The sequence below is a fragment of the Vanellus vanellus genome (genome assembly GCF_965231255.1).
Source record: "Vanellus vanellus genome assembly, chromosome: 6".
In the NCBI taxonomy this organism is placed as follows: Eukaryota; Metazoa; Chordata; class Aves; order Charadriiformes; family Charadriidae; genus Vanellus; species Vanellus vanellus.
Window position 1 is genome coordinate 60,411,527 of NC_138911.1, and position 14,416 is coordinate 60,425,942.

General features: G+C 42.0%; 1 protein-coding gene across 1 annotated transcript in view; it reads right to left on the bottom strand.

Moving 5' to 3' along the window:
* Positions 1-3,788: 3,788 nt before the first annotated feature.
* The window catches only part of RCOR1 (REST corepressor 1), a gene marked incomplete at its 5' end in the record, with an annotated part of 86,082 nt that continues 75,454 nt past the window's right edge, over positions 3,789-14,416 (bottom strand). Inside the window, 5 exons of the mRNA XM_082485495.1 lie at positions 3,789-4,125; positions 6,878-7,107; positions 8,437-8,494; positions 9,205-9,282; positions 10,279-10,473. Of these exons, the coding sequence (XP_082341621.1) occupies positions 4,084-4,125; positions 6,878-7,107; positions 8,437-8,494; positions 9,205-9,282; positions 10,279-10,473 (603 nt within the window). The 3' untranslated portion in view covers positions 3,789-4,083. The remainder of the gene's footprint in view (positions 4,126-6,877; positions 7,108-8,436; positions 8,495-9,204; positions 9,283-10,278; positions 10,474-14,416) is intronic.

The following is a 14,416-nucleotide window of genomic DNA, read 5'->3' on the forward strand; positions in this document are numbered from 1 at the left end:
TTCCATTATATTTGCAAACTTAACCTTATACATCTTTTAAAATCTTGAAAAAACTTCTTTTAAGCAATCTATAAGCAGTTAACAAAATTGATAAAATCTACATAATGGAATACTATACACTCCAGTATAAATTTTATTTTAGGAGAATATGAATGTAAACACTCATTATTATACAACATGCATAGACTATACTGACCTTCCATCTTCTGAACTGTAACTTTCACTGCAATTGTGCTTTACTATCAACAGGAAAAGCTGCATTAATCCAGGGAGTGGCAGAAAGTATTTGCTTTAGGGGCATTGCACAAGATCACTAGATTTTGACTTGCTGAAGACAAGCTGGAGCTAATAAAAATCATTTTTCTTTTTTTTTTTTTTTTAAAGAGTAAATATCAGGCCACTCATCGCTGAATGGGCTATGCATAATTTTATACAGATTTGAAAAAATGCATTATCAGAAAAATCTCCTACGATATTTTTACATTTCATTGACTTGGAGGATTTACGTTCACAAATCCAGTGATCAAGTTAGTGTAATGCACTGTTTGGCTCATATTTGGTGTGCAAGAATACCAACAGCATATTAGCGATTTAGAGAATAAAAACTGAAATTTAAAGTGACAATGAGCTTATTTTAATACATAATGTTTCAGATGTATTTGTACAGGAAAGAAAACATTTGTCAGGACATTGCTTTAAGAGAATAAGAGTTTCACTCTTATATTAACTATTAAAAAAGTGTTCTGTTGGATATTTATGGGGTCTTCCTGGTTGCAAACTTGTAAAAATATATTAAGAATTCATTATCCCCATTGGTATTAAATATATCAAGACACAACCATTGTGGTTGCACTACCAGTTATGGCTACTATGGTCTTAAGCATCTGATTGTACATTGTTGCTGTATTGTTAAGCACAACTGAGGCATGTATTTTTTTTCCCTTGGTTATAAGATTATATTACAAAAATTGATCACTGTTTCAAACCAGTTAAAACACGAATATTCAAGTAACAAGGTTGTTTTAATGGATAAGCGAAAAAAGAAGTTACCTAGCACTTTACACAACTACATAAAAATTAAATAGAACAAATGAAATTTGTTTATGCATATGCAATACACTTTTATATCTTTAAGATTTCTAAAACTAAAACTTAAACTATCATTTTCTTTAACGATACCATATTTTGCACAATAACTTATACTTAGGAGAAATAATTTCCCGTTTTCCACAAAATATATATAATTATGACATTCACATTGATAGTTTAAGAAACAAAATTTAAGTGAATATTCTGTCTTACGCAGTTATCTTTGTGGACCCTTCTAATTAGAATGCAACCAGTTGATGTATCTAATGCTTGACCCATTTAAAAAAGAAAAAGAGGGTCTTCACCTAAACAAGACCAAACCATTTAAACTTTCAAAAGCTAAAATGATTTTTATCGCATTTAAAAAGATAGTTAAAGAGAATGTAAAAAACTAAACGTTTAAAATACAGTGCTATTATATTGTATGAATCAACTACAATAAGATAGCAGTCAACTGAAAAGTAATTAAACAACTTTTTTCTTCCTAATATCATGAATTATACATGTTTCCCCCTACCCCTTGGGGATGAAGCCAAAACACAACTTTTCTGATCATAAGATGGACAGATTTGAGAGCAAAAACCAATGAAAAAGTCTTCACAGGTAACTGAACTCGCCAGCAGAAGCCTCTCCTGATGAGTTTCACCAGCTGGGCTGGAAGCTCACAACCCTCTCACACTGGCGAGGACCCGTCTCCGTGCATTGGTACCAGCAGGAGGTTTAATACTAGAGTATTTCTAATGAGCGGCATTGCTTTACACCAGAACTGTCGGCTGAATTCACAGTGCTATTTGCCTGTCTTTAATCCTAATTCACACTGGCTAACAACTAGTGTCCCTTCCCACAAGAGACTACCAACTCCAACTGTTGCAGGACTGAAGGAACATCTGCAGGGCCACAGTAGAGCTGCCAGTTCACATCTACAGCTGTAGAGACGCTGCCACAAACTTTGGACTAAATGTTTCCAAAACAGAGGATGGGGAATAGCTCCCTTTCATCCTCCCATCACCTCAAAGGATCCTTCTGGAGCTACCAGAATGAAACTGTTCAGAAACAGCTGCAAAGTGACTGAAACAGGCCTTTTTTGGGCCCTAGACTCTTGCTTGCCCTAAGAAATGCGTATCTGCTCCTTCACCTGTGTGTTGTTGCTCAATTTCTGATGTTGAATTACTTTCCTCACACAAGGCCCAGGGAGGAGACCACCTCAGTGGTACATGAGGCTACCTCCCCCTGCCCTTCCTTGGGTTGTGTCTCCACTGGAGGAGGTGCAGGCAGAGCTGGCTCTGTTAGCCAGCTGGCATCAGCCTACCTCGTTTAGGTACAGGGACCAGAGCCACCACGGCACACAATATGGCACAGCCCAGCAGCTCAAACTTCAGCACCAAGTTCAGGGCTAGACTCCGAGCTGCAGCACCTCAGCTGCAGGCCAGGACATGGACTAGCTCATTTCAGGTCGTGTTAAGAGGCTGGTGCCCTACATTGCTGTGTGCCGTCTTGGCTTGAAGCCTCTGGAGAGGAAGAGAGGCAAAGAAGGTCCTTTTTTCCACCTGCAAAGACACCTGATGGTTTCTTCCAACATCATTAAATTAACCATTTTTAAATGCTTTGTGACTAGTGTTATTTTGCAGCTTTCCACTAGAAAAGAAGTAATACTGCTGCTTCTAGCTTCTCTGAACACTGTCTGCTCGGCAGTCAGCAACTACCTTGTTCAAGGTGCAAAGTCCTCATACAGGACTTTCAAGAACAGCTCCAGTCGAAGCCAGCTAGGTAGGCCACGGCACAGGTCATCCGAGCAGAGGGCTGGGGATTTGAAAGCTGCATGCACCAAGTATTTGGAAAAGCACCTCTTAGATTTTAAATTGCATATTTTGGTTCAGAACATGAAAGCAATGTGTGCTTCAGGAGGGTTAAAATGGCCAATGAAATTAACCGAGTTCTTCTCCTTTAAACTTCCGAGAGACCAAAAACTACCAGAAAGTTGGATTTCATGCTCCAACCCTCGTCCAGACTTCCAGTGGGAGAAGTAGTTTGATGTCTTTGGCAAACAGCGCTCTGAAGAGGAATGAGACACTGGGACAGAAAGTGACCTATGGTAGCCAAATGTAAAAAGGCACATATTCCAAAAGGAGAGGCACCAGAGAAAGTTGTTTTGACTTAATCCCACAGAGGGTCAGGAAAAAGAAAGTTGTGTAGCACTCATTTAACAAGTTACAATGAAAATGCTGAATGCCAGGGGTTAAATAGCGTATCAGTTTCAGGTTACGTATTCCCTTTTGCACTAAATAAAAGCCATTAAAATATACAGGAATAAAACGCTCAATTAGGGAGCTTTCTATGAAGCAGGAACACACAAATACAGTGGAAAGAATTGCACAAACCAGAAGTGTAATGAGTTACGTTTACAACCTTGGACTGACCAGACCTCCTTAGAAATAACATTTCCTATCACTTCGCATTATTCAAGATTGCTTCTTAACATGCCCTGTCATTTCAGAACAAACCTGACACCACTGGCATGTGCACAGGCCTCTTCTTTATAGAAAGCTCGCTAATAATAGTGTCATCGTAAGAATACACAGGAAGCGGAGACCACAAGGCCATGCAGCAATACATACTTATACCCTACGGACCCAGTATTATAAGAACTCCTAATGTGAAGAGTTACTGTGGGGCTGCTAAAGAGCTCCTTGTTTTGCAGGTTGGTCAAAATTTACAGACGGGTGTTACTGGTTCTAGAAGTCCCCATGCTTAAGCTGGATGTTGATGAAACGGAGAGCTGAGCTACCTGGGTGCTTTTGAAAGAAAGTGGAGGCAGTATGGAGGAATGAAGGGAGATTAAGGCAGATGTAGCACAGGACTGGAAGCGTTTGCCTTTTTTTGGTAATAGCTGCTTGTCCACAGATATGATGCAGATGGCTGTCTGAGGTTTGCTAATACCTGATATCCTGGATAACACAGTAGTCAACACAAATTGTTCTAGGCTACAGCACCTTCTCACGAAGCAGATGCATATCTGACATCAAGAACAGAAGTAGCCTGGAGGGAAGGGGGAGGGGGAAGAAAAAGGAGACGTTTAGTTTAAAAAAAATGAATACACATAGGCCTTCTTGCATCTCCAAACTTCATCCCAGTTCCACAGTACTAAAAGTGACAAAACAGGCAACCCTGGCACATAGGAGGAATTGCAGCAGCTTCCCCTATTCTGAGCCACACTGGGATTTGTTGGGAGCATAAACATACAAGAATTAAGACTGGAATTGAGGCTGCTTTATAATCAGCAGTATCACCTCCCCCCTTCAAAAAAAAAAAAATACCAAACCAAAAAACGGAACTGTGGCCGCTTGCTATGAAAACACACTGAAGGGGAAAGCCCAGAGCAGTCAGAGGGCTGACGAAGCTTTTACTAGGCTGGCAGCCAGGCAGACAAGGCACACCACAGGAGAAAGCACCTGAGGTACTTCAGGGTTAGGCCAGCAAAGTCTTCTCCTGGCTACTGTTGACTGAGTAGTCAACCTGACTTGACCAGCCACCTGTGCAAGTGCTCTCAGGAGCAGGCACCAGCCACACAGTACTGCGCAGCTCAGGAGGGACCAGGAACCCCCCTCCTAGCCCATATGGATCACCTATGTGATAATCCCAATAACATTTCAGTTTGCCCCCAGAACTGCTCAGACAGGCACCCAGTCAGCACTGTGCTTATGCTGCCTCTGAAGGCAGGAGCACTACATCTATAGCCAGCCTGAGAGGCAATGTCTGATGTGCTCAGAGACCATGATGGCCATTAGATGTTCCCTGTGCAACACCCTTGTGTCCCTTCCTTGTGCATTTTTGCAAAAAGCTGCAGGCTTTGTTAGTTAAAATCCCCTCCATGCTGCCAGCATCCTCCTCCTCCCAGCCGTGACACATCAGTTCCTACTGTCCAGAATAGGCTTGATCAAGAACCACAAGCCACATGGTGCTAGTATAAAGCATACACGGTATGTCACGGCTGGCAGCTCATTGCCACTCTGCCTGGCTCCTGCCTGCATCAGCCTAGTGCAGGCAGCCTCTGCCCTCATCCCGAACTGTATTGCAGGACACAATGAACCGCCTGACTCTAGCAACAACTGCCTCTTCTCTGGGCTTTGTGATGACTCCCACCAACCTATTGCTTTGGTCCCCCTTCCACCACTTAGCACTTGCTTGGCTCCAGCCTGGGCACTTTCCAACACTAGTTTGGGGATCGTGACTTCTGCTGCAACAGCCGCTTCACCAGACCTTGCTGTCACGCCTCCACTTTCCCTTCTCCTCCTCTGCTAACTTGTCTGGGATCCTCATTGCTCCACATCTGCACACTCCGGCTTCTGATACAACAATTTTCTTCCTATCTCAAGCAAGAGTTCCCTTTTGTGACTGTGCCTTTCAGGAGCAAGGGTGTATTTGAAGCCAGGAAGAACCTCAGAGGGCTCAGAGAAAAGACACTGCTCTGCCAACAAACACAACTCTACTGGTCACAGGAAAAGACTGACATGAGCCACCTGTCTTTCAAATGGCTGGCTATGTACTAGTATGATTGCTTCTTTGTTCCACCTTTCACTTCTGGAAGATGGGAAAATTTCACTCACACCCTTCTGAGAAGACAAGTTTTTTGAGTTTGGTTTTGTTCATCTGTTGTACCTTTGGACCTAGTCCCCACATATAAGCATCTTTGAATAACACATTATTAGGATTTGTGAAGCAATAAAGTTCTGCCCAGGGAAGTTGTGGAGGCCCCATCCCTGGAGGTGTTCAAGGCCAGGTTGGATGGGGCTTTGAGCAACCTGGTCTAGTGGAAGGTGTCCCTGCCCATGGCAGGGGGGTTGGAACTAGGTGATCTTTAAGGTCCTTTCCAACTCAAACCATTCTATGATTCTGCTCTTTCAATGTCTGAACAGCAACGTACAAGTGAGCCAACCATAGTCAGGGCAACAAAAAGATGCAGTACACTGAGAAGCCTTTAGTCCATGTGAGACCAAAATTGGCTTTACGCTGTTGACTGTGCTTGCACTTAGAAGATAGAGCTTTTGTGCCAAGCCATCTTACAAAATTAGGCCAAAGGGAGTCCTAGATCAGACATTTTTAACATGCAAACCTCTAGTGGGGTTTTCTTTTGCAAGACTGTTAATATTACATTTTTGTAACTAACTTTCATCTTTAAACACTCTATGGTCTCTTAGTTAACTTTAAACACACATTGTCTTTGGAGAAGTGTTAACTCCATGAAGCTCCCATCAAGGAGAGGCTGTTTCTAGAATTTCTGTCTTCACAGAAACTGCTGTAAAATCAATGAAACTTTGCCTCTAGGTAATTCCAGACTGAGTAGTTTCACACACTCGCCTTGTTTATAGCTTTCTTCCCTTCCTCTGAGTGAAACCACTCCATTTTCAAGAATGAAAGAGCGAGCTTTGCCTCAGAAGACTGTACAGTCCCACAAAGCCAAACCTAGAACAGCTTGGAGAACTGAGTGCAGGGAAAACATCCAAGTGAGATAAAGATGTATGGGGTTTCAGCAGCAAAATGCATTAAAATGTCGATGTGCTGATCAGATATGCATACTGTCAGAAGGCTGCAAATTAACTGTTCTCTTTCCACTTTCATATATGTCTGGAATTCCCAAAATCAGTACTGGAATCTGTATATCCAGAGGAAGTGAAATATGCTCAGATTGAAGATTGTCAAAAATAGCTTTTGCAAAGAGTATATACATACACGCATCTATCTGAACTCAGCTCAGATTGGGGATTTTATGTGATTTTTAAATTGGATTTACCTCATCTTCCTCTTCAGACATTTTAGTGGAATTATCAGGGGATTTTACAGGCTTCTGGCTATTGGTTCCATTTGTCTCCTCTTTGCCGTGCTCTGCCTCCCACTCCTGTAGAACTTCATCTATGTTGAAACGACGTCGATAATTTACAAAAAAGTTTTTCACTTGCACCACAGATTTGTTTCCAATCACGTCAGAGATTGCCTGAAAGTCTCGGCCATATTTCCTGATTGCTAAAAAAAAACAAAAAGAAAAACAAAAACAATGCGTTATTTCCACAAAGACCACAAATCAAGCTCAAGTCACATGACAAGTGTAGGGTTCTGCACCTAGGGAGGAATAACCCCAGCCACTGGCACAGGTTAGGGGCTGACCTGCTGGAAAGCAGCTCTGCAGAGAAAGAGCTGGGAGTCCTGGTGGACAACAAGTTGACCCTGAGCCAGTAATGTGCCCTTGTGGCCAAAAAGGCCAATGATATCCTGGGGTGCATTAAAAAGAGCATGGCCAGCAGGTCGAGGGAGGTTAACCTTCTCCTGCCCTGGTGAGGCCACATCTGGAGTACTGTGTCCAGTTCTGGGCTCCCTGGTTCAAGAAAGACAGGAAGCTACTGGAGATGGTCCAGCTGAAGGCTACAAAAATGATCAAGGGAATGGAACACCTCTCTTATGCGGAAAGGCTGAGAGACTTGGGTCTGTTTAGCCTGGAGAAGAGAAGACTGAGAGGGGATCTTATATATGCTGAGAAATACCTAAAGGGTGGTGTCAAGAAGATAGGGCCAGACTCTTTTCAGTGGTGCCCAGAGACAGGACAAGGGGCAACAGGCACAAACTCGAACACAAGAAATTTCATCTCAACACGAGGGAAAACTTCTTCACTTTGAGGGTAACAGAGCACTGGAACAGGCTGCCCAGAGAGGTTGTGGAGTCTCCTTCTCTGGAGATATTCAAAACCCATGTGGATGCATTCCTGTCCAACCTGCTCTAGGTGAACCTGCTTTGGCAGGGGGTGATGATCTCTGAAGGTCCCTTCCAATCCCCATCATTCTGTGGTTCTGTGAGAAAGATCCAAAGCTGAATTTCTATAAGGTTTCAAGCCTTTCTCAAACTAATCCAGAAAAAAACAAACAAAAAAAAGTCTAAATTGGGCAGACACAGTTAAGACTAGCCCTGGAGAAGAGAAGAAAATAGAGGTGTAGTAAAGATGGGCAGAAACAAATCTAAAAGACCTGTGTAAATCTGCCTGTACTACTTGAGAACTTAGGCAGGCAAAGGGCATAGCAGTAGATTTTCACTTTCTGAAAGCTTGGACAATCAGAGATGATTTGCAAACATTTATATGGTGCAATTTATACTGCCCAGGGAGGGGAAGGGGGGCAGGGGGGAGAAATACAGTTTCCTTGTTCAATTCCATTCTTCAGGCATTAGCAATTTTGTAAAAATTGTAGTAATTTTGACAACAATGTCAAAATCTTTCATTAGCCACTGAAGGGAAACACAGCTCTGAAATGCAGCAAAGTTTTGATTATCACCAACTGAAGTACAAATACACTTGTAGTGCCATACCTTGCACAGCAAGAAGCTGTTCATCTGTGGTCCAACGTGCATTAAATTTCTGAACGACCTAGACATCAAAAAATGGAGGTAATTTCATTTACATAAGCAACAACTATCACTTGTATCTGAGCTCACAAAAACACAAGAAGGAATTAACTGTCAGTCAAACTATATCATTCCTTTTTGTAGCAACAACGTTTTCAACTTAAAGAACTGTGTATGGCATCCATTCAGTTAACTGCAACATACACTAAGCCTGTAAGTCACAGTAATACAAAAAGATAGGGAATGGTCTGAGCAGATAATCAAGAGCTACACTCTTCCAAAGCACTTACTTGTTTTTATCACAGACACCCTCTGTAATCTTGGTCAAATTATTTCCAGCATGAGGTACCCGAGTTAGAAGGAAAACAGCAAAAGCACCAAGTGCCAGGAGTAAGACAGGCCATTAACATCCTCTCCGGTATTTCTCAGTATTTAGAGGAGAGCAACTACCTCTCTCACAAGGGCACGCAGATACAACACTGACAAAACATGGCATATCTGGGATACCTGTACTTTTGTTAAAATACACTTCTGCATGTTAAATACTGTTCTTACTGTCTTCTCATCTCCCATTTCCATCACACAACAACAGTGAATATGGCAATAGTCTTGATTCACACTGACAACTAACAGGACATTGGTCGCAGTTTACTGGACTCAGAATAGCCCTGGTATGTCACCACAGATTAGCATTTATCTCTACAATAAACAAAGGTCAGAAAGTGATCCTACCTCTGGAAGTCTGTATTGTTCTATACCACCTTCAAGTTTTTCTTTGAGTGCGCTGTTTGTCTGTTTGATATTCTGAATCTGGAAAGAAAGTTTCATTCCTTTTAACAAGGATAAAAAATAAAAATAAAAAAAACTTTGGACGAGCCTTCTTCCAGAAGCCCCAGCGGGAATCCCACAAGCTCAGCATTCCAGTTTTTCTCACAACTTCCTATTTCCAAGAAGGAGGTCTGTTATATTGGAATAAATGAATGCAGGAGCAGCTGGCACATCAGGAGATCCTATTTAATTGATTCTGTTCTGTCTGCAAGTTATTTGGAGCAAGAACTGCCCCAACGTCCAGGTCTGTATGAAGCCCAGCATAAAAAGAAAGGCCCTGTTCACAGCAAGTAATGAATCAAAGACTGCTTGAGAGCTCTGCTTCTCCCAGAGTGCCAAGAAAAAGGCTTCAGGCCGAAATACCAATTCTATTCAGTTTAGTAAAGAGCTTGAGCCAGATCTCTGCTTTAAAAACAGTGAAAATGTTCAGATCTAGGAAACAGACTCATGTAGTAAACCTGTCTTTACTAACAGATAGTTGAAAAACGTTTGTTTAAAAGGCAGGTCCACCAGAGAAGCAAAAGGTATATAATAAAACTTTGTATGATGCCTGTCTAAGAAAGAATAAAACAAACCTATCTGCCTGTTCCAAAAGTACCATGTGAAAAGGCAAAGGAAACCAACTGCTGCAGATGGAAATCAGATACTGCTGAAACCCGTGTCATTTGAGGGAAGTTCATAGTTAAAACATAATGAACTCTGAACTGCAAGAAACACTAAGCACCAGCAAATATTCCTTCAGGTCAGTACTATGGACTTTTCCTTGTTTCACTTCAGGTATAAAGTCAGCTTGCCCACAGAACTAAGATATAAGAGATGTAAAACACAAGGCTGCTTTAGTTTATAGCACAGGGCTAGCAGCTTATCCATTAAGTCACATAATGATGTGCATCATCACTGTCAAGCTACAAATTCCTGCAAACATTGCAGACTGTGACAGGCAAAACAGCAGTTACTCTTGAACTATACCATCCATACCTGTCGTTTGATTGAGACTAATTCCATGTCCAGTTGTCTGAGTACAGTGGTAGCAGCTGTCGCGTTGGCGGAAACGGCCTCCACATCTTCTTGGGAAAGGAACATTCCTTTGGGAGGTTTCCTCTTCGCTCTGTTCTTGGCCTGTGTACTGTGCTTCTCCTTCTTCACCTGAGGAACAGTTTCGGCGGGCGGCACCTGGCAAACAGCAATCATTTTACAAAACTAGATGATCTTTAAAGGTCCCTTCCAACTCAAACTATCCTGTGATTCTATGACTTTTAGCCATCATCAAAGGTTGGAGAATGAAAAAGGTAGCTTGCAGACAGGAAGAGATTTTTTTGCTTTAAGTAGCATGTCATACAAACACTGTCTTATAGAAATCTCTCCTTTCTTCTAGACAGCTTTCAATGTTTACAGAGATACTGGTTGTCTTCTCTGCCCATCCTCATTTTGCAAGAGAGATGCCCAATTTTCCAGCAGTTAAATATTCTGGTTATTTTCAAACGCTCCAAAACCTCTCTTCTTGCTTTCATTACCAGGCCTGAACATGCTAGTTTAACTGAACACCAGAAGGAAACGAAGTGGAGTTTGGAGACAGGGGAAGAACACAACTAGAGGAGTTTGAGACTTGTTTTTCTACCTGTCAGACAGGGGAAGGAATAAACAAAATTTCTTTAAAGGCTAAAGATAAAGGAGCGAGGTGACTACAAAGTAATTCTTAGATTATTATGCAGTTTCTTGGAAGCCACGTTTTCTTGCATAGCACTGATAGATCAACTGCTCCATTAAATTGATGCAGTTTTGCCCACAAGATCTCCTTTGGAAAAGGGAGTATTTCACACACCACTAATTATTCTTATGCCTTCTGTCTAAAGCAAAGAATTAGGTGCATACCTCCAAGAGCTTGATTAGCTAGGACACTGTACCACAGATACTTCAAGAGCACATCTCATTGTCTAATACCAAAACCATTTCTGCCAGAAGTTATTTTCAACAAGCAACTCATACCCAAGATTTATTACCCAGTGGCTGGAGCTTGGCCAAGAACACAGCACAGAAGAAGGGTGGCGGGGAGAGAAAAAGCAGAGAGGGAAGGCCACACATCTGAAATCCTCTACTTGATCACTGCCAGCTTTAAACACATTGGCTTCACTTAGCGCTATTGTTTCCCTCCTAATTTGCAGCTACATGTAGTTTCTACAGTTTGCAGCTTTTGCTCATTAGTGAACATTAAAACTCTTGCATTCAAACCCACACAAGGTTGAGCACAAAGCCCCACATAATCATGAGGCTCTGCCTCCCAGAGACTGGAGGATGCCAACACAGCTGCTGGCAGATAAAAGCTTGCACCCTCTTCCTGGGCTCAATGGCCAGAGCCACATAGGAGTAGTAATGTGGACAATTGCCTGTTCTCAACCTTTTTCCTTCACTCCTTTAGTGCAGAGTACTCCATGAGAGACAATGCCTAAGGCAAGTCCAGGAGCAAGAAATAACTATTGCTGTTACAGGATGGATACCCTATTACTTTTTGCAGAAAGGAGTGCAGGAGAAACCAGACTGGTTTAGCTTTGAACAAGAGAGGTAAGCTCTGCACTCCACCTCAGAAGCAAGCACTTTGATAGCTGAGCCAGGTAAATTATTCAACATAGACAGACATTGCAGATTTATTCATATTTCATCTACATACAGAATTTCACAGGATCATGCAGTAACACCTCACAACAGGTTCAGACTGAAGGTTGACCAACGTGCAATGCCTGCAGTGCAAATATCCCAGAAGCCCAAACATTAAGGAAAAATGAAAGCAGTTTCAAATGATTGTTTTACACAGTTCAAAGAATGTGAAGCTCTTGTGTTATGGACAAGAAGCCAGAGCTCCAGCAAAATTCTCCAAATGCCTCTAGGCTCCAGTGATATGACGCAGGCTCTGAAAATTTGAACATCTACTCTATTTTGGAGACTCTTACTTTTCTGGACACACACATCTCTCTACAGAATTACATCAATTCATGAAAACCAGCGAGAATTAAAATACAGGGATTTAGCAGTGCTCCTCTGTTTATTTAGATATTGCCACTGCTATCCAGCGCACTTCAGTCTTACAAATTCTTTCGTACAAAGTTCCCTTCCTCAGATTTCACTGTGTAAAAAGAAAAGGCCAAGCTATCTCAAGCCACATAAAAGCAAAGGATGAAATCGAAGGCATTTCCAGGAACAGGGAAGATGTGGAGAAAGCAGCTCTAACTCGTGACCTCAGTATTATGGAGTCACTATCTGAGGAAACCTGAACAGATGCATTAACACTGAAAGTACTAAAAAGAGAAGATTCCCCCTCCAATAATCCCCAAAAGAGGAAACAGATGAGAGATTTCAGATACTCTGAGAAATCCCAGTATTACTTGGCAAGTCATACAGTAACCAACATGTCTCAGAGCTGGAAAAAAACATCTCTGCGGGTTGGGACAGGGAGGTTCTTTACGGTAAGAGTCCTGGGCTAGTGGTACATCACCACCCCTACACATCTTCCCACGTCATTAAAAGAAATGTAACGATCAAGAAAGAACATATTCCCCATCCTTGATGCCTGCTTTCTCTCAAGGCATTTTCAATCAGCCCCAGGTGCAGGTACTGCAAAATCAAATCAAATTAATTCTGAACAGGCTATGCAGGTTGCCAGCTTCCTTTTACCCACCAGTACATTCCCTGCCCAGAAGAGCCCCTACAAGGCTGCCCACCATTGCATACACAGCCAGGCTGCACATGGTCCTTGAGTTCTGGTGAGGTCTTTCACATCACCAGAACATTTTTACACTTTAGAGGGCCATGGCCTGTATTAGTGGGACAGGGAGGGCAGACAGCCCATACGAGACTTTCTATGAAAATGTCTTGATGGTAGCTATCAGCCATCTGCTCTGGTTTGGCCTTACAGCAGAGGCAGCCAAGCTGGCAAAGAACTGCCTTTCCCTCTTCTGCAGCAAGTTCAGAACATGCCAGCATTGGTAGGGAAGGAACCAATAATGACGGGGATTGAAGGGAGCTCTCCTACAGATGCAAGCTTTCAAAGAGCTTACAGAGAAATCCAAACTCGAAAATTTATTAAAATAATAGGAAATGAGATGATAGTATTAATTATTTACAAGACACACTGGAGAGCTGCAGTTTGTTGCCCAGAGAAGTTGTGGATGCCCCATCCCTAGAAGTGTTCCAGGCCAGGCTGGATGGGGCTTTGAGCAGCCTGGTCTAGTGGGAAGTCTCCCTGCCCATGGCAGGGGAGTTGGAACTAGATGATCTTTTTTAGGTCCCTTCCAAGCTAAACCATTCTAGGATTCTATACTATTAGCCAAGTGAGAACCCTTCCAGTTTGGGTGTTGCTGAGGCTTTTGAGAACTTAGCTTCTTGTAAGGGTGAATATGAGTGGCTTCACATCTCTTCTGCTCTTTGGAAGTCATCAGGGATGCTGGTTCTTTTGGTGGAAGCAATAGCTAGGCTTTTCTGGAAAGTCTAGAGAGCACTCTGGCATGGGTAAAAAACAAACTAGAATGCTGTGATTTTTCAGTTATTTCCATTCAAAATAATTTATTAGAGGAATTAATCTCACTGACAGTGATTGACAAAACAGCTGTTCTAAGACTTTGGGTTTGCCTGTGTGTAATCATGTTTTAAAATATTTCTAGTGTTTTCTTCCTACATATATCCTTTTAAAAAAATAATTTAAAAAAAATTTGAAAAAGAATGACTATGGGAGAGAAATTAGGCTACGTGAAATCAGGAAAGGGAGCTACTTCAAGGAGAGAAGGCCTTAGGGTAAGCATCTTCCTGTAGCACGCACTCACACTACAACCCACGCTGCTGCTGAGTGGCAAGGCCTTTTTTATTTAGTAACAGATAACCAGCAGGTTATGCAAATAAAAATGACTATACACTTTCCTGTTAAGCATCACAGACTAGGTTTTCAAAACTGCCTGTTATATTTGTGTAGTTATTTTCATCCAGAACTCTATGCCCACTTAAAATGAAGTATTTGAAGTGAGGTGCAAGTAATACCTTTCAAGTAGACAAAATATTCAGCATATAACAACAGATTAAGCCCCCTCTGCCAGACAAAATGAACTGGCCACACAAAAGCTTTCTCCTTCAC